The sequence below is a fragment of the Artemia franciscana genome, chromosome 1, assembly GCF_032884065.1.
Source record: "Artemia franciscana chromosome 1, ASM3288406v1, whole genome shotgun sequence".
Lineage (NCBI taxonomy): Eukaryota > Metazoa > Arthropoda > Branchiopoda > Anostraca > Artemiidae > Artemia > Artemia franciscana.
The window spans coordinates 27,283,741-27,309,333 of NC_088863.1; the positions used below are offsets into that span (position 1 = coordinate 27,283,741).

The following is a 25,593-nucleotide window of genomic DNA, read 5'->3' on the forward strand; positions in this document are numbered from 1 at the left end:
GCTGCTAATGTCATTAACCACTCATAGCAGCACACAGCCGTTTGTTCCCATCACAACTACGCCAGCTCCTCCTCAATGAAACTTTATCCAGAGCCCTTCCCACTCTTCATTTCCTCGCCTCAAGTTCCTACATCCTTTAAATTGTATGACCTCTTCCCACCCAAAATAGGAGGTCCCGCTCTTCGTGCTGTCACGGCCGGATTTTCGAGAACAAGACATTTGGTATTTCCACTTACCTTCATCTATGTAATGTGACCTTACCGTCCTAACAGTTATTTCATTATAGCCCTACGAATGTCTGAAAAAAAAATGACCTCTAAAAGAAAGTTTGTCAAAGAAAATTAAAGGGTTATATTAATTGAACGAGAGGAAATAAAATCATATAATATGTAAGAGTTATAATGAACAGAAATTTTTGTAAATGAATGAATGAAACCTAAAACAAAGAGAAATCAGCCTAAAAATAAACCCGAACTGGACATAGCAGAAATTAGTCCGAATGAATAAATGAAACCTATAATGAAGATATATTAATTTAAATAATCAGCCAAAATTGAGACAGCCAAAAGCTTAAAGCATCCAAAAAATGACAAAATAAGAGGTGAATTAACTCCCCGTAAAAAAAAAAAAAACCCGACTGCTTGAATCATTTGTGTTTTGCTGAAAACAATTTCTTTTTCAAATATTATATAAAGAAAGTATCAGTTTTACAGAAACGGAAAATTAATAATTTGTGTGATAGACACATTTCTTACTTTCAATTTAGTTCAAGTATTTTCAAAATACACATTTTGGTCAGCTTCGAAGGTCAGAAGTAATACATGCCTCTAAAAATTCATCCTCCCTGTCTCCTTATTGATGCGCATTTCCTTTGAAGTGTAATTTTTTTCAATCAAACCTTTTGAAAACGAAATTTGTCACATATTTGATATTAACCACTATTTACATTGGTCACACTTATAGATACTATTAGTAAACCAGTATTAAACTTAAGCGCAAAGAGGAGGCGTTCTTGGGGGATGAAGGCAGACTCCTCATATAAGAACAATTTTCATTCTGTTAAGCGCTAGTTATGCTTCCCCGTAAAGAGCGGAAAGTTCAGGGTTGGCAGCGCTCTCATACAAAGAACAATCTCTGGTTGCTTCCAGTTTTAATGTCGCTTTAATTTCTGTTCATTTTTGCTATTCGATCTAGTACAAGTATGAAGGGAGCTTGCACTGCGACAGCCTCACCCTTTATGGCAACAATAAAAAGTACTCTCATGATATATTTTAGTTTTGCCACTGGGGGAACACCCTCTTCATATTTAGAATAATTTCTGTTCGTTTTAACTTTTAATGTTTTTCCTTACTTCTAGTCGATTTTTTTCTATTTAATTTGTGACACTTTTCAAATAATGCTAAGAAATCCAATCCCCCATGTAAATTTGTCCTGGAAAGTTCCCCAAGAAACTTTCTTTCCCATGGAAAACTCCTCCCGTGCAAAATCCCCCCTAAAAAATCCCACCCTAGAAAATATCTGAATATTTCCCAAGAACAAATATGAAACCCCTTATTTGAAGACTATGGGAACCAAAAGAAGCAATAACTGACGAATTCAGATTAATCAATTCAATTTTTTTCTGAGATACTAAAAGAAAATATATAGCAAAGGTGAAGCTTTGTTTCATCCAGTATTTAAAAAAAAAAAATCAACCTCAAAATCAATCAAATTTTGGCGGTTAGTCGTAGTTTTTTGGCGCAGTAGGAAAAACAACATTGGTCAAAAATTACAAAAGTCTGCCTTAACAAATACAGGTTATCCCCACAATCATAAAGAAGGTTCAACACCAGGATTGAAAACACCCTTTAAAGACTTAAAAACCTTTGGTGTCTTAATTCAAAGTTCAAGCTCTACCATCTGAACTACGGACTCTATTAATCTAATTTCATCCATTGAGTTATGTAGGATCATAATTGCTTAACTTACAGTCCTTTTCCCAGGAACTATGGAGTGTCGGGTCATCACCATAAAAATGGTTATTGGATTCTTTAACTATGCTGAATAAAATTACCATCTCATAATTCTGGTCGGACGGCTCTAGTAGAAGGGGACTTTCGAGGGGCTAGTTACCCTCAAATCTTTTTTGTCGCTTAAAAAGGACACTAGCAATTTTAATTTTTATTGAGGTATTTTTTCTTCGGTATGTTTTTCAAGATGTATAATCGTGGAGTGTTTACCTCTGTTTATGATTATGCGCATTCTCACCTGATTTTTTCTTCAGGGCCCATAGGGAACCCCCACTTGTAACTGAGGAGGCCACACACGTGGGATGTTAAATAAAACCTTAAGATGTTTTATTTTTTTTCAAGTTGTTTCTTTTCTTTCGAGGCGTTTTTTTTCTTCTTGAGATTTCATTTATTTCCAAGATGTTTTCCTAGGGAACATTTATAGCCTAAAGATTTTCGTCCACATTAGGATTCGAAAGTGATTTCCCCTCAATGGAAAGAAGTCCTAACCAGTTAGACTATGAAACTCTTTCTAACATTTTGATCCGGCTAATACATTCTACATGATAACCCATTGCACGCAAAAAGAACCCCCTGTTCTTGCATACTAGAATGATTAAATGAATTGCGTGTTCCAATATGACTGCAATAATTGACACACAGAGCTAATCAATTACCAGAATTTGCCTAAATTTGGTATGCACCTGCATGTTAAGTAGTGCTTTAGAGAGTGTTATCAGATGATATTGCGCGTTGCTCTTAGCAAATTTTTTGAGAAATTGATTCGTTTACTCTATTGAAACTTGAATATGCTATCAGAGATGATATAAAAACAATCATAAAGAAGGTACAACACCAGGATTGAAAACACCCTTTAAAGACTTAAACGTTTGATGTCTTAATTCAAAGTTCAAGCTCTACCATCTGAACTACGGACTCTATTAATCTAATTTCATCCATTGAGTTTTGTTGGACCATAATTGCTTAGCTTACAGTCCTTTTCCCAGGAACTATGGAGTGTCGGGTCATCACCATAAGAGTGGTTATTGGATTCTTTATCTATGCTGAATAAAATTACTATCTCATAATTCTGGTCGGACGATCTAGCAGCAGGGGACTTTCGGAGGGCTAGTTACCCTCAAATCGTTTTTGTCACTTAAAAAGGACACTAGCAATTTTAATTTTTATTAAGATATTTTTTCTTCGAGATGTTTTTCAAGATGTATAATCATGGAGTGTTTACCTCTGTTTATGATGATGCGCATCCTCACCTGATTTTTTCTTCAGGGCCCATAGGGAACCCCCACTTGTAACTGAGGAGGCCACACAGGTGGGATGTTAAATAAAACTTCAGGATATTTAATTTTCTTTCAAGTTGTTTCTTTTCTCTCGAGGCGTTTTTTTTTCTTTTTGAGATTTCATTTATTTTCAAGATGTTTTCCTAGGGAACATTTATAGCCTAAAGATTTTCGTCCACATTAGGATTCGAAAGTGATTTCCCCTCAATGGAAAGAAGTCCTAACCAGTTGGACAATGAAACTCTTTCTAACATTTTGATTCGGCTAATACATTCTACATGATAACCCATTACATGCAAAAAGAACCCCCTGTTATTGCATACTAGAATGATTAAATGAATTGCGTGTTCCAATATGGAAATTACTTGTAGTAAATCTTAGTGTTTGGGTCAGTGCGATGCTGGATGCAATGATAGTATTGCATTCTGGAGAATGTCACCGATGTATAGAGAGGAATCCATCGCTTGGGAAGCAACCAATGAAGGGCGTCGTCCAACTTCTTCCGCAAACGAAATGAAAGGTGATTAACAAGGTCTCTCATCTAGAAGAATAAGTAAATATTTCCAAACTTTACATTTTTATATCAGTTTGAAAAATTTACTATGAAAATTATACATTTTTATATTTATTTTATATTTGTTATCGTTTCTTTGTATTGATATTTATTATAACGTTTATATTATTTAATAAGTAACGCCAAGCAAGGGAGGACGTCCCATTTACTGAAAGATAAACTATTATAAATTTGATACACAATAAATAATCTTAAAATATCCCATTATTGACAAGGTATAATATTTTTTCTTTACTTTTTATATTTATATCGGTTCAAAAAATGGACCTTGAAAACGATATATTTATTACATTTATGTAATTTTTTTATTATATTTATACTTACTACATTTACATTAAATCTATATTATTTCCTAATCGATGTCAAGGAAGGAAAGACATCCCCTTAAACGAAAGATTATCTTTTTGGAAATTTGATACAATGTGAATAATCCCAAAATATCATGTTATTGACATGTTGCAATTTAATATGCTTCTTCCTGTCCTAAAAAACTTTCTAAGGATACTCAACACCCTGTGTTTAGCCTATACAAGTTTTCACTTTTCCTACAAAGAGGTAAGTTAATAGAGCAGAGCCACGTTTATCATAGAGTTTATACTTGACTGAGAGTTGACATTTCGCTCTTTAATGTTGATCAAATAAAAAACAAAAAATTTCCACTGAAAGTTAGAAGCAACATTAAAATTGAAAACGAACAGAAATTATTTCCCATATTTGTAGGGTTACCTCCTTAATCCCTTGCTCTTCAAACTAAAGTTCTTTAATACTTTCAAAAAAGCTTTTCATTCTAAATAAATAGCCCTTGTCTTTCAGGAGTTGTTCTTCAGAAGCAAGACAAAAATTCAAACTTTAGCATAAAAATTGAGGTATTAAGAAGGGAGCAAACTCCCTAATATCTGGAATAATTTTTGTTGGTTTTAAATTTTAATGTTGCTCTTTATTTTCAGTTGAAAAAACTTGTTTTTTAATGAATTTCTGATCGTTTTTCAAATAATGACGGGAAATCAAGCTTCCGTCCATGGAAAATTCCATACCCCAGAAGAAAATTCCTCTTCACACGTAAAATACCCCTACTCCTCCTCCCAGAAAATATCCCCTGGACAATGTCATCCTCGCTAAAAAACAATCACCAGAAAAATTTTTCGTCTGAAAATCCTCCTTAGCATACTTTCATTTGAATTGACATTAATTCGCGATCATTTCTCAAATTATGTCAGTAATCCCTCTTTGTGTAACATTTCGTCCAGAAATCACTCCAATCCCCGCGGAAATCTTGCCTTTCTTGGAAAAATCCTCCACAAAATTCCAACCCCGCTGAAAATTTCCCCCGGAATATATCAATATGTTAAATTTAGTTCACAAAACAAACTAAGACAAATAATAAGAATTCCACATAGGGATTCTGGCAAATGCCTCCAGTTTAAAATTTCCTGTACTTATCGGTTATATGATAAACACTCAAAAAGTGAAGTAAATGAAATAAAACAAAATATCATGAAAATATATTACTTTAGTAGCAAAATTATGAAAACTAACACATAGAATTACGGAAGAGCGCAGTATATTAAATATGTAACCTAAACTAGCCTAAACTAACATAACCTTAGGTACCCTTTTTTGCCCCTCAACCCCGAAAAACCTATTTAGAAGTTTAAAGAGTTAGAAACCCCTGTTTGCATAGTGAGCCAAAGGTATTGTCTTTTTGAAATAAGTTGCTTGACTAGTTTTTGTCTTATGAGCGTGTCACAAAATATCGAGTGTTTATTATAAAACTGATAAGCACTACTTCCTCAGGAAAGCTCACCCCCTTAAACTTTCCTCCCCAAGGAAAATTCTTATCATAGAAATCCCACCTCACAAAAAAATACTTTTTAATACTTCCTAATAGAAAATACTATAAGTAGATAACTGGTAATCTTTGTAATTTACAGCCCTTTCCCCAGGAGCTGTGGGGTTCATATTATCCCCAAAGGCATAGTTCTTGGGTCTCTCAACTATACTCGACAAAATGGCTATATAAAAATTTAGACCGGACAACTTTGGGGAAAAAGACCGTGGGAGGGGGGCCAAGAGCAATTCAAACTTCAATTGATAATTCATTGAAAAACTTAATTTCGGTAGTATCGAGTCATCAGTTTTCTGAAAATCCCAAAAATTGACTTTGGTTAATTTAACATTGAACACTTCCTTGACAGATCATTTTGTGATGCAGTGTGAAAATCTAAGGCATCTTAAATAAGACTGAACTCTCCGTAACCCACAGCCTGTTTAATGCCTAGGCTATTTGACGCTTATTTTATACGTGGCCAATATCTACCTCAGTATATACAGCCTAATTGATAACAATAGATTAACCATAATTCCACTATATTAAACTGCATACACACTAAGAAAGCCTTTCTTGAATACTTGATGCTATATGATAAACAATCTAACAGAAGTCATGATACAAATAAAAAGTATTAAAAGTTATGACACAGGTTTTTTCAAAAACTTCAACAATTGTATTAAAGAAAGACCAATTGCAAATATCACATTCCCTTTCTATGATACAAGAAATAAACAATCCAATAGAGAAGGACTCTTTTAAGACCGTATGAAGTCAAGCTGTCTTGAATAAGTTCTCAAGTATTGCAATTATTTTGTTCTTTGAATTAAAATCAGGTCTATTCGTATGCAGGGGCGTCAATTTCCGAAAATGTAGGGAGGGGGTGTATTATTCAAAATTTAGGAGGAGCAGTTTTGTTACATTCGATTTTTTTTTTTACCAAAATACGTGCTTTTCAATGAAAATACCAAGAGATCATTTTTCAAATTTAGGTGAGGGGGAATCTAATGGGGGTCAAAATCTAAAACCTCCTCCCCAATTGACGCGCTTGTAAAGACAGATTAATTTCAACATATCTTTGAGGAAGGAAAATGGATAAAAACTGGCAAATTGCTTGAAAACTTTTGGAAATAATGGAAAAGTTGCACGATTCTGGGGGTGTAGACCCTGAAGTTCCTTCCCATCCGTCCTTGTGTGCCTGTTCACACTAAAAGGATTTATAAGGCATGTTAAGAGAAGAACAAATAGATAACTCTATGTAGTTGTACATTGCTAGGTCACATATGGCTTCGGCATCTGGATTTCTAAACTGGGAAAATTCTTGCAGCACTTTTCCCAAGTCGTTGTCATGCTTGTCCAGTAGCTGATTAAATATAAAACAGTCTTTCAATCCCTGGTAAAAAAAAAATTAGATTTAATTAGTTGGTATACATTATTCTATACAATTATTTGATATAAATTACTTGATATATAGTGTCTTAATACTGGTAGGAGGAATGGAGTTTATAGGGCCCACGATGAATAAAGAAACGTCTAAGTCTCGTTTAGGTTAGGAAGGTATTAATAGTAGAATTACAATTGCAGACTTAAGCCTTTACAGAATTTTATTGAAGACTTTATCCACATTTATAAATAGTATTTAGATGAATTTTGTCCTAAGCAGCGCAGCGAAGGCTATGGAAGAAAATAATATTAAACAAAAGGTAAATTTCACCTAAACTTAGAAAATACAGATGATTTAATGATAACCAAACCTGCCCTTGAAGCTTTTGAGACTCCAGGGTGCCAGAGTAGATTTGGAAATATATTTCCAAACCTATTTTGAGATCTTCAACATACAGGAATTTTGTTAAAATGAGCAATTAAACAGCTCTATATTATGATGATTAAATGCTTACAATTATGAAGTCATTTATCAATCTTGAACATGAAAATGCAGTTTTTTCGTAGAAAACGATTTTATATTAAAAATTATTCTTGTTAATTACAAAAGATTTCTAAATACGAGCAATTTTCTTTACAATGAGCCAATAAACAGCTTTAAATTATGTTTCAGTGCCCCGCGAGCTATGGCGGAAAGAACAGAAAGAAAAAAACAAACGTTTTTGAAGGTTTAAAAGAAACTACGCATGCCTAAGATGTATGACCATAAGACTTCTAAAGCTCTAAAATCTGCATTAAACCTATTTAGTTGATCCATGGGACCAAACAAACAAATTTTTGGGGCAAAGAAAGGGGTTGATTTTAAGCGGCTTTACTCCAGTGAACCGAGGGTGTGTGCCTAAGTGAAAAAAAAAATATTTGAAAGCCTAAACATTTTAGACTGTCAATGGTACACCCACTCCCACAAGTTAATGTATATACTCATCTGTAGCGAGGGTACACCCACTACCCCTATCACCATCTCGAAGATTTCTCAAAACATTAAACATTATCTAGTTTGCATTATGATTTAGTAGTGGTTGAAGCGTCTAAACGGAGGTTTGGTCTTTTTTAGCCCTTCCCAGCACTAATTCTGGTTCAGTTCAAGATCTATAGGTGAGTGTTCACTTATAAATTTAAAGCACTTACAGCATTCATTCCTTGTCCATAGAAAGGCACAATGGCGTGAGAAGCATCACCCATAATCACACATGTGGAGCCAACGTGATATGGGCTGCACTAAAAAAGAAATAGCACCTATAAATTTCAGACTGTGAAGTTTGCTTCTCATATAATGTGAGAAGTCTGAATGAAGAAAGGAATTTCTGAAGAAGTACAAAATTTGTTAAAAAAGCATCCAAGGAAAAATTCTATGAAAGAGAAATGGAGTTAAGAAAAAAACATTGAAAAAGTTGAATTTCAAGCGTCTTCTTCGAGTAAGTACATGCAAAACATGCATTATGAATTAAATGCATCATTTAGAAAGAATCATTTGAAGAAATATAGTGAAACAACATAAACACCTTCTGTTGAGTGATAAACATGACTAGTAAAGTAATAGCCATAAATCACACAGAATCTATCATTGAGCAGAGGCTAGTTCAGAGGCTGAGTACATTGAGCAGAGGCTGAGTTGGGCTGCATACCATTCGACAGACGAAAACAACGTTTCCTTACCACGTATTGTAAAGAAGGTGATTGACCTTATTGGAAGAAAACTTCGGCTAAAGAAAACTAAGTTAAATGCCCCAAGTGATACGAAACATGGCCTCTCTTCAACAATTTATGAATTTTTATTAGGGTACTCCTGGGGCATAAAGTTTTTCTACTAGACAGATTTCTGCCAATAGGTACAGGCAAATACTTGACATTGCGTCCTATTCACTTTATCAGCATCTGTAGATATTTCATCTTGATTATCTTAGCTAAAGGGAAAGAATTTACTATATAGTCTAATAAAAATCATGTTTTATATTGTTAGAAAGTTTTAATGTTTAAAGTGCTTATTTTATGCATTATGGTAAACTTTAGTAATTCATTAAAGCAAAATATTGCCATCAACATATTTAAGGCTTGCTGGTGACTTTAATAGGTGAGGAATATGTCAGCTGTCAAATTAAGTATATCAAATGTTCCTTATCAAGCTTGTCAGCCATACTCAATTATACTTGTCAATCATCATACTTGTCGATCATATTTGTCACATTTTAGCTCTTTTCATTCAAAGTTATGCATTCAAATCGTAAGTACCACTGAAAAACCTCCCTGAAATTGTACAACCAATAGCTTTGTTTTAACTAAGATTTAAATGAGAATGTTTCTCATTTTCATGTTTTTATTAATTTTTTAACCTTCTTGCTTACCAGTAAGGGAATCTCCCTTTCAGTAACATAATCACAGCTTAGATACCAATACAGTTATGAAAACTCGATTTATTTTTGGGACACAGTGCACGATAGCGATGATAGCGGCTGGAGACAGGAAACTGGTATTGCAAACTGATATAGCGGAAAGTAGTAGGTAAAACATATGCAACAAAACAAAATTGCATTCCCGTCTATGGTGTTGTAGTACGATCTACGCGTCAGAGCTTGGGCTTAGAGGAGCTGCCAAATTCAGAGCTCTGTACCATAAGATTCACATGGGTAAGATAGGAGTTTTCATAACTGTATTGATATCTAAGCTGTGACCATAATCCATATTACAACTTTGTCACCTAAATAGATATCTGATAATAGAGAAAAGAAATCAGAACATACTAGTAAGCGAACAACCAACAAGAATCAAATATGAATGGTGGCAACAAATCTAGAATCTTAACAAGTTTTTTCCTATATTCTTCATAAACCTAGAAAGAAACTCTGGAAAATCTTGCTGGTTGGCATGATAGAAAAAGTGCACAGATCTAATGAAAACCAAGATTGTCAAAAGTCTAATATGAAGGAAAATGTCAATAAATCATACATCAGATGCAAGACACGCTCATTCATGTGCTAATTTACTAGGTATATACATAGGCCCTGTTCATACATGTTGATAGCACATAAATGTCCTTTTTTAACGCTGAAAATTACCATTGGACTCGGTTATATATCCATAAACGCCCCAGTTTAAACCAGCTTCAGAAAGCTTCCAGTCCCTGAAGTTACTTTTTGACTACCCAAAAAGGCATAACTTTTCCCTTGGGTAATCCTAAAAAATAAAATTCAGAAGGCTAGGGTTTGAAACAATATTTTTCGCTAGAAAAGAGTCGTTGCTTCCTCAAATATTACATGGTGCTAGACATTTTGTATATTTCTGGCAAAAAAAAAACAACATTTTTAAAAGAAAGTTTAAAAGAAACTACGTATGCCTAAAATATATGCCCATAAGATTTATGAAACTTTAAAATCTATATAAACAGCCAGTGAAAAAATTGAAAATTATACAAATATTTTGGTTGAGACCTTTGTTTGACCGTCCTCAGTGCAGAATAAACTAAAAAAAAAACACTAAAATATGATGACCCTTTCTCAGTGACGGTGAAAGGGTAATTGAATTAAAAAAACTAAAAATGACATTTCACAGTTTCATCTTACTTACACCACTCTTAAAGGCTAATCGCTTTCCAGGTAGATTATAGTGCATTAACATATTCTAAGAAAAATCAAATATTCTCATACCTTGTGACGGCTTAGTGGATGACGCTGAGGTTTCCAATCTAAGGTTCCTTGGTTCAATCCCGCGTCTCGCAAGGAAGAATCCTACTTGCTATACATAATCAATTTTTTTCTTGTTTTGAATCATTTTCTAATACCTATTTCTGTCTGGCTGAAGAAGACAATTCTGCTATCAGCCGTAATTTTATTTTATTTTATTTTTTTTTCTTTCTTTACCTTTGACCGAAGATATAAGACGGGAGCAAATTAAACCTATTTAGCTAATTCATAGGAGCAAACAAACAAATTTTGGAGGGAAAGAATGGGGTTAGGTTTTCGGTGATTAGGTTTTAGGTGATTTAATTCGATGTGGATGCTAAAATACTTATAAGTGAAATTCTGTTCAGAGGTGGCTGCTAAATATTATTTTACATGAGCATCATCATTGGTATAATCAAACAGTTCGTGGTAACGAACTGTAGTAAGGAGCGACCCGGCTCAATAGTAACCAAAACTCTAAAAAACGGAATTTTGATACCAGTATTAAATCAAAAGAATCGCATTTTAATGCTGATTTTAAATATATAAGTTTCATCAAGTTTACCCATCAAACGTTAGGTCGTCCTGGCCGAGTTGGTTGGTGCGCTGGATTCGGGATCCTTTGTCTGAGAGGACGCGGGTTCGAATCCCAGTGTACTCAATTCTTCAGTTGGGACGGGGGTCAGTGGCGTGACTCTGTAAGCTTAGCCAGATTCGACCCAGCTCTAAATGGGTACCTGGAGAAATATGGGGAAGGTAAACAGGAAGGGTGTGTGAAAGCACAGGATGGCTGGCCCCCAACCCCCCATTACACTTCCTGGCTGAAGGGCCAAGAAACGGAGATCAGCACCGCCGGTAGGGACTGTAAAGTCTAATGCCGTATCCTTTACCTTTACCTTTACCATCAAAAGTTACGAACCCGAGAAAATCTGCCCTATTTTAGAAAATCAGGACAAATCACGGATGCGTGTTTATTTGTTTTTTGTTGTTTTTTTTCTTTTTCCCAGGGGTGATCATATCGACCCAGTGGTCCTAGAATTTTGCAAGAGAGCTCATTCGAACGGAAATGAAAAGTTCTAGTGCCCTTTTTAAGTGACTGAAAAAATCAGAGGGCACCTAGGCCCCCTCCCACGCTCATTTTTTTCCCAAAGTAGTCGGATCAAAATTCTGAGATAGCCATTTTATTCAACATAGTCGAAAAACCTTATAACTCTGTCTTTTTTACGACTTACTCCCCCACAGTCCCTCTGGGAGGGGCTGCAAGTTGCAAATTTTGACCAGTGTGCATATATTAATGGTTATTGGGAAATGTAGAGACGTTTTCAGGGGGATATTTTGGTTGGGTGAGGGGAGGTTGAATAGAGGGGGCTATGTGAGGGAAATTTTCCGTGGAGGAATTTGTCATGGGGGAAGAAGATTTCCATAAAGGCGTTGCAGCATTTTCTAGCATTATTTAAAAAAAAAACAATGAGAAAATAAATATGAAAAAGTTTTTCAACTGGAAGTATGGAGTAGCATTAAAACTTAAAACGAACAGAAAATATTACGCATATAAGGGGTTCACCTCCTGTTAATACCTCACTCTTTACGCTAAAGGATTTTTGGTAATTTCAACTATTTATTCTACGGCCTTTGTGATTCAGGGGACAAAATTTAAGCTTTAATGCAAAGAGTTATTGACGAGGTATTGACGAGTGGGCGAACCTTCTCATATCTTCTATATATATAAAAATAAGTTGTCTGTGGATCTGTGGATCGTGGATCAGGTGACGTCATGTTTCGGCTGACGTCATGAAATTAGTTGCCATCATTTTTGCTTTGAAGGTGACGTCATTCAAGTTATATAAGACATATGTTCGCGTAGAATTCTATTAATGTTTAAGTTTAAAATGACTGATGAAGATGCTCAAAGAGTCTATGCCAAAAAACTTGCTGCTGATAGAGAAAGTCAGAAAAGAAAACGTGCCGAGGAATCAAAAGAACAGCAAGGAAACAGGCTTGAGGCTAAAGAACGCAAAACCGCGCAGTTAGATGAAGATCCACCTGGACAGCGAGAGTCAAAACATATTAAAACTGAAAATGATAGCGATGATGATTGGGTTTGGGATTTTGACTTGGATAAGGTCATCAATGACTACCAAATTTTAGTTAAAAAAACAAAGGTTCGGCGATATGTATTTCATAGTGAAGCTGAAAAATAAAGAAGAAAAAAAAATGAAAAAAGAAAAAAGAGAAATTACAGACTGGGATACCGGGGCACAAATGACGACCGGGACACAGGGAATATAAATGACGACCAGGACACAGGTATTTAAGAATATCGTTCAAAGACAAATTTTTAATTGTAAGAAGACCGTTGAAAGAGAAATTTCTAATTGTAAAATGACTGAAAAACCTACAATGGCAACGGTACCACCATCGAAGTAGATAACCAGTGGGTTTACGGCCAACCTACCATCTTCAAAGATACCACGATAGGAAGACTCTACACCGTTCACCCCAATCAACATGAATGCTTCTTTCTACGCCTGCTTTTGGTGAATGTACCCGGTCCGACATCCTTTGAGTATTTGAGAACTGTAAACGGTACTATACATGACACTTACCGTAGTGCATGCCAAGCTCTGAATTTATTGGAGAATGACCAACACTGGGATAACTGCATCAATGACGCGTGCGAAACGTCAACCCCAAGTCAAATTCGTACACTTGCTCTCCATCAGCTCCTACAGAGTTATGGGAAAAATATAAGTCAAAAATGTCCGAAGATATACTCCATCGAAAACAGTTAGAGACGTCAGAAATGACTTTTGATTTTACATCAGAAATTTATAACGACACTTTAGTTATTATAGAAGATTTGTGCGTACGTATGGCAAACAAACCTTTTCAGGATTTGGGAATGCCTTCACCTAACCGTATCGCTGCTGTTTCGACATGTGTAGAATTGGATCGTGAACAAAGTTGTGTAGAATTGGATCGTGAACAAAGTTACAGTACGAGTGATCTATTGTCGTATGTACAAAATAACATTTACAAGTTACCGTCGGAACAAAAAGACATTTATGATACGATAGACTCAATTTCAGGACGTATACAACTACCTGCTGATTTCTGTAGTTTAGTGACGTCCAAAAATGAATTGATTGAAAAAGTATTTCCGAATATTCTAAAAATTTTATAAAAATAATAAATGGCTAAGTGAAAGAGCGATTCTCGCACCCAAAAATATAGACGTCCACGAAATCAACAATATTGTTTTGACCAAGATTCGAGACCAGGCAGTCCTTTGCAAGACAGTCGACACAGTTTTGGAACCAAATGAAGCGGTTAATTATCCATCTGAATTTTTAAATTCCATATATCTTTCAGGGTTTCCACCACACGTGCTACAACTAAAAATAGGCGTACCAATAATACTTTTAAGAAATGTCAACCCACCAAAGCTTTGCAATGGCACGCGACTTGCCGTAAAAAAACAATGGAAAGCCTAATAGAGGCGACAATCTTGACAGGGCCTTTTGAGGGTAAGGCTGTTCTTATTCCTCGCATTCCCATGATTCCAACGGATCTGCCTTTTCAATTTAAAAGATTGCAATTCCCAATTCGATTAGCATTTGCAATCACCATTAACAAAGCTCAAGGTCAATCATTAGAAAAATGTGGTATAGATCTTAATACTGATTGTTTTTCCCATGGACAATTGTACGTTGCATGTTCGAGGGTCGGTAAACCTGACAATCTATTTATATGCAGCGACAATTGGACAGCGAAGAATGTTGTATATTCGCAAGTTTTACGCAGTTAATTTGTATTGTATCCATCTATCTATCTATCTATATAAAAACGAGTTGTGTGTATGCATGTTTGTTTGTTTGTAAAAAGAGCGTTTGCATATGACGTCATTATTAGTGCATACGGCTTTGTATATGCACAGACAATGGGAAAGCCAAGAATGTTGTATATTCGCAATTTTTACGTAGTTTAACTCCTGCAGACGAAATGAATGCTTGCCTGAAAAATTCTAATTTATGGGCACACGTAAAAATATTAAAATTAACTACAAATATGCGTGTCCGATTGCAAAACGATGATTCTGGTCAAACATTTTCAGATCAATTGCTGGCAATTGGAAACGGAAAGCTTCCAGTAGTGGGAAAGCCAAAAATGTTGTATATTCGCAATTTTTACGTAGTTTGAAACACATATATAAATCTATCTATATTCACAGGTGGGACACAGGGACACAACTACAATGGCGCGTAACTAATATGGCGCGTAACGACTTACGCGCGCGGGGGGGCTTGGGGGGCGCGAAGCGCCCCACCAACTAGGTGTTGGGGTGGCGTGAAGCGCCACCCCAACAGCTAGTACGTAATAAAAACATACGAACATAGAAGTTTGTTACGTAAGAAGTTTGTTAAATAAATATGCAAATTTCGCTTTAATTATTCATCTGCGGAGAGCCGAAATCAAAACATGGATTAACTAAAAAACGTTCAGAAATTAAATTAAAAAAAAGTAACAAGTTTTTTTAACTGAAAGTAAGAAGCGACATTAAAACTTAAAACGAACAGAAATTACCCCATATATGAAAGGGGCTGCTCCCTCTCAACGCCCTGCTCTTTACGCTAAAGTTTTTACTGTTTTAAAAAGTAGAGTTGAAGAGAAAGAGTCAAACTTTAGTGCAAAGAGCTAGGCATTGAAGAAGGAGAAGCCCCTTTCATGTACGGGGTAATTTCTGTTCGTTTTAAGTTTTAATGTCGCTCCTTACTTTCAGTTAAAAAAACTTGTTTTTTTTTATTTAGTGCAACCAGAGATCGGATGATGGTACGAATCATGGTGATATAATTCAATGTGGATGCTAAATTACTTATAAGTGAAACACCTTTTCGTTCAGTAGTGGCTGTCAAATATTAATTGACATCAGCATTGGTAAAATGATGCAACCAAAGTGTGGATGATGGTACGAATTATGGTGATTTAATTTGATATGGCTGCTAAATTACTTATGGGTGAAACGCCTTTTGCGTACAGTAGTGGGTACTAAATATTATTTAACATCAGCATTGGTAAAATAATGTAACCAGAGTTCGGATGATGGTACGAATTATGGTGATTTAGTTCGATTGGATGCTAAATTGCTTATGGGTGAAACACCTTTTGCGTACAGTAATGGGCACTAAATATTGTTTTATATCAGCATTGGTAAAACAATGTAACCAGAGTTCGGATGATGGTATGAATTATGGTGATTTAATTCGATGTGGTGGATTGCGAATAATCGTTGTTAGTTACTAATTCTGCAAAGATTTTTTTTCAGTATATTTGTGGAAAAACGTTGATCACATTCGTTGACATATTTAAAGACTTTCGGAAAACTCACGCGGATTATAAAGATGGAAACTGTAAAAACTGATAATCGTAATGAGATTTCAAGGTTACTGATCAACAAAAGCCACAAAAATCGCCGATAAAATAAAATTCAGCGTTCCCACAGTCTCCGGATTTCGAAAAATCGTTGCGAGTTACTGATTCCGCAAAGATTTTTTGTAGCAATTTTGCGGAAAAACGTAAATCGTGTTCGTTGACCTACTTAAAAACTTGCGGAAAACTCATGCGGATTATATAATTGTAATTACATTTCAAGATTACTGATCTACAAAATCCACAAAAACCACCATAATAAGATAAAGATTAACGAGTCAAGGCGTGGCAACAAGCTACTAGGGAGACTGAACTGTCAGGTCAGCAAACGACTGGAATTTTTGAAAAAACATGTGTAATAGCAGCTGTAGGGGGGGGGGATGATCATCATAAAATCTTCTAGCTTGTTTACCTTGCACTTATTCTGCATGCGGTTTCCCCACATTCAAAATGCGTTTGTCTGGAAAAACTTCAGCGATCTTCTCGCATTGAGATCGTGGTTATCATATTTCGTTTATCCGCAATCCACAGCGTGTGTGCTCCACAAGAAGGTAATTCACAATGTGGGGACGAAGGGTAAGTAAAGTATTTAATCGATCGATTGTGTGACAATCTATGTTTTGAGATAAAACAATTTACAAAGAAATTATGGAAATAAGAGGTACTTACTTTAACAGATATCATTGGTGATGGCTTTGTAGCAAAGAAATCCTTCACTAGTTTTTCCTTGCCAATTAAGGGAATAGTATCCCGATAGTGAATATCAAATAAATCTATCAGCTTAGAAGGTGTGTCTAGAGAGTCGAATATTTCTTGTGGCATAAATAATGTCACCGTCCAAGATTTATCACTTACATTAAGTGATAAATTAGTATATATTCGCAAAATCGAAAGACTGAATTCTTTTAGCTGAAACCATTGTTAAAGAATCTATCACCTGCAGTGAATTATTAACACTCCAATATAGATTAAAATTCGAAAATTTTTTAATACCAGAACAATAGGTTTTAAGTTTATTTACAATTTTCTTTAAAATTAAAGAAAGGTCAGTAGCAGCAATGCGGGTTGGACATTTAGCTACTCCAGCAACAAACCGTGGTTTAGGGGGATTCTTATGAAATTTTACAGTCCAATATAGGAAAGGGAACTTTTTATCATTGTCATTTATTTTACTATTAAAATTTTTAAAAAGTATTTCTTCAGTCTTTTCAATTAAATTCTCATCCTCTATATTTACCTTTTCGTAAACATTAGTTGTGCATAACTCCCTTTTTAAGATATCACAATACAGCTTCTGACAAATTATGGCAAAATTATTATTAGCTTTATCCACTGGCACAATTACAAATTCATTCTTTAGATTAGCAATTGCTTGTTTAATCTTCGCATTATAAAATAATGATTTAGTGTTACTATTTTTTAAGTTAGAATATATTTTATTTCTTATTCTACTAATAATTAAATTCTTCCAACTTTGAAAACTCTCTTTATTTTTATTCTCTTTCTTACACCACTTATCAATAAATAAATCAAAATCATTTTCCAAGCCATCAAGAACACTCGATGGTTTCAGATGATGAGAAAGACGGAAATTAGCTCCTTTATTCATTATAATTTGAAGATCATCTTGCTTTATTATTGACAAGTCCCCTGTTATAACATGTTTGTAAGTAGGATTTACAAATGGGCCAAGTTGCTTACAATTAAAAACCGGTTTCCAATTTATATTACTATCTAGTCTTTTTAGTATTAAATTGTAATTAAAAATAATCTGCCCAATAGTTTTTGAAAATTTATAAGTTAAAACTGGACTATCATTATAATTCAAATTACTAGGAAGGGCCTGTTTCACATGCCGCTAATTTAAAATTTCTGGTAAATTAATATCCTCAATCTGCTTACAAGTAAAATTAATAGGTAAATATAATCTGTTATCCTTATTACTAATCTTATCGAACTTTTTCTTTTTTGAAATAAATTTCGTTTTAGTTAGATTGCAAATTGTATCACATATTACTTTAAAATTATAATCAAGAGCTGTATTATTCTTAACAATCCAGAAAAGTTTGATTAAATTCCTCTTGGATAAATTATTTAGGCATTTTATTACAGAAATCATACCCCTAGATTCAAGTAGCTGGCATAGATCTATAGAAAGCATATGTACATCTAATTCATTTTTTCTATTATTTTTTCTATGTCCTCTCGATCGTTTTTTACGTTTAGTAGGACAAGTAAAAGAAGGATGGTCCATAAAACCATCAATACATTTAACAACAACATGAGACATGTCACCATATTTTGCTACACGATCATTTAGCCCAAAAGGATAAGCTGTACCAAGAGTATGGATCCAGAAATCCTCCTAATTACGTAGTCTATTATTCTTCTTTTCTTTATTTAAATTTTCTAATTCTAAATTTTCTAAAATTGTGACAGCTATATCTGATATGGAACATTCACCATTATTACAATGTTGAACTAGATAGTAATTAGTTTTTTCATTATTAACTGTTGTCTTATTTCCAGAAAATCTTTTATATATATTATTAGTTGTTTCCCCCACATATTGTAGGCAGCATTTATTACATTCTAATAGGCAAATTACATTGGTTGTTCTACAATTAACATTACCACGTAACTTGCATGCAAAATTTTTATTATACAATGTACTCTTATCAGAAGTCCGTGGGACAAAATGATCTTGGCAAAGAAAACAACGACTTTTACACTTACTAACTTTCAAAAAATCGTTCCGAGTTCCGAGGCTAATATCTGTGTTTTGTTGCATAAAAAGTTATTGAAAATAAATCCAAAACAAACCAACATCCAAATCAAAATCCAACAATCAAAGTCCAAAAAACATGCCAAGGTCAATAGGTCAAAAATACATAAACAAAAACATGAAAGAACATGAAATTTGCATAAGTGCCATCTCACCAATAATTAACAATATCAGGTTAAAAACCTGGACCAGGGTAAAGGTCTGTCGGGGAGAAAACTAAAAAAAAATTTTTCCACCAGCACTGGATCCGACCTGGAATAATATCATGAAAAGAGAAATCACCAATGCAACAGCACAAACACACACACAAAAAAAAAGAGAGACAGAAGGAAAAAAGGAAGACTGTTTTCCTAAATTAGTGATTAATATAGACCAGCACTTGAATGAGGCCTTAACCCTACTCATCCATACAATCACATAGGTCAAACAGCATAGCCACACACAATCAACCATAAAGAATAATCCATGGACAGGCAGTCATGTCGTCAATAAGTATAAGTCGTCATTTACCAAACAATAGAAAAAATAATATAGACAAATAATTCAGAGGCAACACCCAACATAAGGGCTCATCAGGAAAATACACTGGCCTATATAAGGTTTCGCCACTCTAAATTCTCTACCCAGCACAGTGTTCTGGCTACCACAGAATATCCATGGCATCCCCGCGTCAGTTATCACCCCCAAAATATATGCCTATGATATACATATATACTGTAAATTAACTACTTAAAACTTGCGAATATACAACATTCTTCGCTGTCTCATTGTCTGTGCATATAAATAGATTGTCAGGTTTACTGACCCTCGAACATGCAACACACAATTGTCCATGGGAAAAACAATCTCTATTAAGATCTATACCACATTTTTCTAGTGATTGCCCTTGAGCTTTGTTGATGGTGATTGCAAATGCTAATCGAATTGGGAATTGCAATCTTTTTAATTGAAAAGGCAGATCTGTTGGAATCATGGGAATGCGAGGAATAAGAACAGCCTCACGCTCAAAATTTCCTGTCAAGAATGTTGCCTCTATTAAGTTTTCCGTTGTTTTTTACGGCAAGTCGCATGCCATTGCAAAGCTTTGGTGGGTTAATATTTCGTAAGAGTATTATTGGTACTTCTATTTTTAGTTTTAGCACGTGTGGTGGAAACCCTGGGACATCCAGGGAACTTAAAAATTCAGATGGAAAATTAACCGCTTCATTTGGTTCCAGAACTGTGTCGACTGACCTGTAAATTACTTCCTAGTCTCGAATCTTGGTCAAAATAATATTGATGATTTTGTGGACGTCTTTATTCTTGGCTGTCAATATCGCTCGTTCACTGAGCCATTTATGATTTTATAATTGGTTAAAATATTCAGAAATACCTTTTCAACCAATTCATTTTTGGACGTCACTAAATTCAGAATACAGAATACAGAATTCAGCAGGCAGTTGTATACGTCCTGAAATTGAGTCTACTGGGAGCTTTCCGTTTCCAATTGCCAGCAATTGATCTGAAAATATTTCACCAGAGTCATCGTTTTGCAATCGGACACGCATATTTATAGTTAATTTTAATGTCTTTGCGTGTGCCCGTAAATTAGAATTTTTCAGGCAAGCATTCATTTCCTCCGCGGGTGATCCATTCATTTCGTCTGCAGGGGTTGATCTAGGCATTATAGGTAATGTTTACCTGAAATCTCCCGCAAGCAATATTAATGTGCTGCCAAAGGGTTTCGAATTTCTTCGCAAATCTCGTATTGATTGCTCCAGAGCGTCGAGTTAGTTTCTGTATGCCATTGTGCACTCATCCAAAATAATAAGTTTCCATTGCTGCAATTCTTTAACCATCCCAGATGGTTTAGAAATATTGCACTTGGTAGTTTCTGTAGAATGCAAATTCAAAGGCAATTCCAAAGCGGAATGAGCAGTTCTTCCACCAAGCAGCAACGTTGTGGCTATTCTGGACGACGCAATTGCCAACGCTATCTCATCTTTTGATCAAAGTGATGCCAGAATCAGTTTTATCACAAACGTTTTACCAGTACCTCCTGGCACATCCAAAAAGAAGGTTTCTCAAAGGTTGTTATCTACACAATGCATTATCTTATCATAAATGTCTTTTTGCTCAGACGTTAACTTAGAAATATTATTTTGTACATACAATAATAGATCAATCGTGTTGTAACTTTGTTCACGATCCAATTCTACACATGTCGAAAAAACAAGATTACGATTAGGTGAAGGCATTCCCAAATCTTGAAGAGGGTTGTTTGCCATATATACGCACAAATCTTCAATAATAACTAAGGGTTAGTTATAAATTTCTGATGTAAAATCAAAAGTCATATCTGACGTCTGTAACCGTATTCGAAGGAGTATACCCTTGGCCATTTTTGATTTATATTTCTCCCATAACTCTGTATAAGCTGAAGGAGAGCCCAATGTTAGCATGATTCCAAACAATGCACGGATTTGACTTGGAGTTGACGTTTCGCACGCGTCATTGATGCAGTTATCCCAGTGTTGGTCATTCTCCAATAAATTCAGAGCTTGGCATGCACTAGGGTAAGTGTCATGTATAGTACCGTTTACAGTTTTCAAATACTCAAAGGATGTCGGACCCAGTACATTCACCAAAAGCAGGTGGAGAAAGAAGCATTCATATTGATTGGGTTGAATGGTGTAGAGTCTTCCTATCGCGGTATCTTTGAATATGGTAGGTTGGCCGTCGACTGACTTACCCTGTTTTTGAGGTTCAAATGGTTACTTTCTAGCATTCCACGTGTAATATGAAGGTACTTCAGTATACAGCAGTTTTTTTTTACAAAAGAATCATTTTGACATAACGAAAAGAAAGCAGTTAACGATGTATCCGGTGGATTCAGGGCTCTTGGTTCCACGTTGGATTCCAAAAAATAAACACGTTGTCCATTCTGTAAATGTAACGCTAAGTGAACAACAGCTGGACTTCATTCATGTATCGGAAATGAAAGAATTCGCCAAACAGCTTCATTACTACTTATGTATCTTCCAGCTTGATATTGTATTATTTCATCGATATCACTGATTTCGGATTGCAAGCAAAAAACTGCCAAGTCGCTGCCTTTGTTAATGTATTTACAAATGTATTTGATCGCTTTTACGGAGTTGCAGCATTCAACGTTTATTTGAGCATTAAATGTTTTTGATAATAAAGGTGAATATGGAACAACCCATTGGTTATCTACTTCGATGGTGGTACCTTTATGCTTCTTTATTATTGCTGTTTTACCTCCATCTTCAGTAGATCTTCTTCAATATAGTGGGTAACCATCATTGCCGATAATTGTGTCAGGTATTGTGTCAATTTTGTCAATTGTGTCAATTTTTCATTCAGTGCACCGCAAGGTCCATGTATCATATTTTCTACAAAAACATCATATAAGCCCTTATCGACATTTTAATCAGGTATTTCAGCGGAAAACACATCGGCAATTTCATTGGAAGTGATTTTATCATGTAGCCAGATTAAAATATGTGCGTGTGGCAATCCTCGTTTTTGCCATTCCACTGAGTACATCCAGCATCGTACTGACCCAAACACTTTAAGTTTTACTATGTAGTTTATCAGTGATTTCAACTTTTGCCGGAAGACAAGGGCCGTAATGTCATGTCTATGAACCACTGATTGTCCTTGAAGTAAAAGCTGCTGTATCTCGTCCCAAGATTGATTACATGTAAATGTAATGAATAAATCTGGACGACCATAGAGACGAACATACGCAATAGCATCTTGAGCATATTCATGCATATGACGGGGCTGCAAGCATATGACGAACGTAAAATCGTTAATCTTCCAACGTTAGCGGTATTACTGTTATTTACAACTGCATCTCGCAAATGAATGTATTGTCCAGAGAGAAGCTTGGTCTGATTCAGACGGATAAACAGCAAACGCTCTGATTCAATCTTTGCATACATATCAATGATGTATTGGTGAAACAATTGACGGCATTTTAAAATATAATATTCTTGATTGTAAAGAATCATTAGTCTATAGGAATAATAATTCATTGCACTGCATTTCTTATCCGTCTGTTTGTTAGTGGATGGATCTATCAATTTATTAAAGTGATAGCCGTCGGCTCCATCCCAGAAAAAAATGATAGGATATTGTAGGGCATCGTAGCATCAATGAGTTTCAGCAATTCTTACCAACTGAGCGTTTCGCTTATGGAGAATAATATCTCGAGGTAAGAACTGATCATCGCAATAACGATTGCCACTTCATCGATAGTTGGAGCATTGTATCTATGCACTTGTTCGCCAATAGGCGTTTTGTCAGCGAAAATAACAATTTTATGTGTATCAGTAGGCATCAAATCGATTAATTTTTTGAACAGGCTCACTAAATCATTATTTTCGTGGAAAAGATGTTGCAATTGGGAAATGATAGTCCTTTCAACGTCGGGAGAAATTTCGCAACGTGCATTCAATTCAGAATTGCTATCACTGATGAAGTAAAGTTGTAAAACTTTATGATTCTCAGCTGAGAATGTTAGAAGGGACCCTGCTCTATGATAAATTTGCCCTTTTACTTTGAAAGTAGGCATAAATTGATCTTGATTTTCAATTTGGGCACCAAATGACATCATTTGGATACATGAGTTATATTTTCCGATGTTTGATAAAAAACGCTTATATTCTGACGTAGTTCCAGTAAGCAAAGGCTTCAATGGCTGTGGTGGTGCAGCCAGTTGAGGAAGTTTAACTTTTCCTGAGGCGCAACACACTCCCATTGTTTCACCATTAGATTTCAAGGCCTTGCAATAGGGACAAATTTTAGACATAGTCCCGATTTGAATAAATCTACTCAAGCTATAATCATCGACTGGGTTCTACCTGAATTCCAGGCGATAATTTTCAGGTTGATCTTGTGATTCCTCGGCAAGTTTTCTTTTGGCATTATCTCTTTGAGCCTCAAGCATGTTTTCACGCTGTTGTTGTGATTCCTCTGCACGCTTTCTTTTGGCATTATCTCTTTGAGCCACGAGCCTGTTTTCACGTTGTTTTTGTGATTCCTCGGCACGATTTTTTTTTAGCAATTTCTCTTTGAGACGCAAGCCTACTAAAATTCCACGCACGATTTGATTCCTCGACTGTTTCTTCTGCCATTTTAGGATTTATACTAAATATTATCTTTTAATCGCAACCCTTATATACTTATAATGACGTCATATACAAAGCCTTATATACTGCAATGTCGTCAACTTATAATGACATTATATAAACATGACGTCAAAATACATGCATTACGTCATAATGCCGAATCCTTATAATGACGTCAGTCCTCAAACATACATACAACTTATTTTTAAATATACAGATTAAATGAGTTGTCTCCCGATTTTGTAAGATTACTCGGACGATGCGCTCACCTCTAAAAAAAAAACATCAATAAATAAACATGCATTGATTGCCATTACTCCGTAAAGGCTATCAAATACATATGTAAATAGTCAACAAAGGCAGTGACATGGCAGTTTTTGGCTTGCAGCCCGAAATCAAAGATATCGACGAAATCGTACAATGTCAGGCTGGAAGATACATAAGCAGTAATGAAGCTGTTTGTTTTTTTTTAGTTTTTTAGTTATACCTCATGATTCTAATGATTGCCCTTGAGCTTTGTTGATGGTGATTGCTAATCGGACATTCCCTGTGTCCCCGTCGTCATTGATATATCCGAATGTGTCCCCCCCTCCCGGCGTCCCCGTTGTAGTTGTGTCCCTGTGTGCCGGTCGTCATTTATATTCCCTGTGTCCCGGTCGTCATTTGTATCCCGGTGTCCCGGTCTGTATGTACATTCGTTTTTGAAATGGTATATGATGAAATAAATTTTGTATTTTTCCCCTTTTTTTCTTTTTAGTTATTTTTTGGTTTTTGATTTTTTTAGTTTTTTTTGCTTTTTTCTTTTATATTATCTATGTCCCGGTGTCCTGGTCGTCATTTGTGTCCCGATATCCCGGTCTGTAATTTCGTCAGTCGAAAACATGACGTCAGTCAACACACAAACATGACGTCATCCGACAGACCCACACACAGACAACTATATATATATATATATATATATATATATATATATATATATATATATATATATATATATATATATATATATATATATATATATATATATATATATATATATATACTAGCTGTTGGGGTGGCGCTTCGCGCCACCCCAACACCTAGTTGGCGGGGCGCTTCGCGCCCCCCCGCGCGCGTAAGTCGTTACGCGCCATATTAATTACGCGCCATTGTAGTTGTGTCCCTGTGTCCCACCTGTGAATATAGATAGATTTATATATGTGTTTCAAACTACGTAAAAATTGCGAATATACAACATTCTTGGCTTTCCCATTGTCTGTCCATATACAAAGCCGTATGTACTAATAATGACGGCATATGCAAACGCTCTTTTTACAAACAAACAAACATGCATACACACAACTCGTTTTTATATAGATAGATAGATAGATAGATAAAATACAAATTAACTACCTAAAACTTGTGAATATACAACAGTCTTCGCTGTCCCATTGTCTGTGCGTATAAATAGATTGTC

At 35.2% G+C, this 25,593-nt stretch overlaps 1 protein-coding gene across 1 annotated transcript; it reads right to left on the minus strand.

Annotated features, from left to right (window-relative positions):
- Positions 1–5,930: 5,930 nt before the first annotated feature.
- LOC136027100 (kynurenine 3-monooxygenase-like) lies at positions 5,931–23,767 on the minus strand. Its single transcript, XM_065704085.1, has 4 exons — positions 23,567–23,767; positions 16,884–17,123; positions 8,260–8,349; positions 5,931–7,081 (listed from the first exon to the last, which is right to left on the minus strand). The coding sequence occupies exons 1-4, from the start codon at positions 23,765–23,767 to the stop codon at positions 6,896–6,898; spliced, it is 717 nt and encodes a 238-aa protein (XP_065560157.1). The 3' UTR covers positions 5,931–6,895.
- Positions 23,768–25,593: the final 1,826 nt, after the last annotated feature.

Excerpts from the sequence above, each read along its gene's own strand:
- LOC136027100 (XM_065704085.1), bottom strand. The coding sequence starts at position 23,767 with ATGGGAGTGTGTTGCGCCTCAGGAAAAGTTAAACTTCCTCAACTGGCT. Across the intron at positions 17,124-23,566 it reads AATTTATGCCTACTTTCAAA|CTAAAAGAATTCAGTCTTTC; the intron begins GTAAAAGGGCAA and ends CAATGGTTTCAG. Across the intron at positions 7,082-8,259 it reads ATGGACAAGGAATGAATGCT|GGATTGAAAGACTGTTTTAT; the intron begins GTAAGTGCTTTA and ends TTTTTTTACCAG.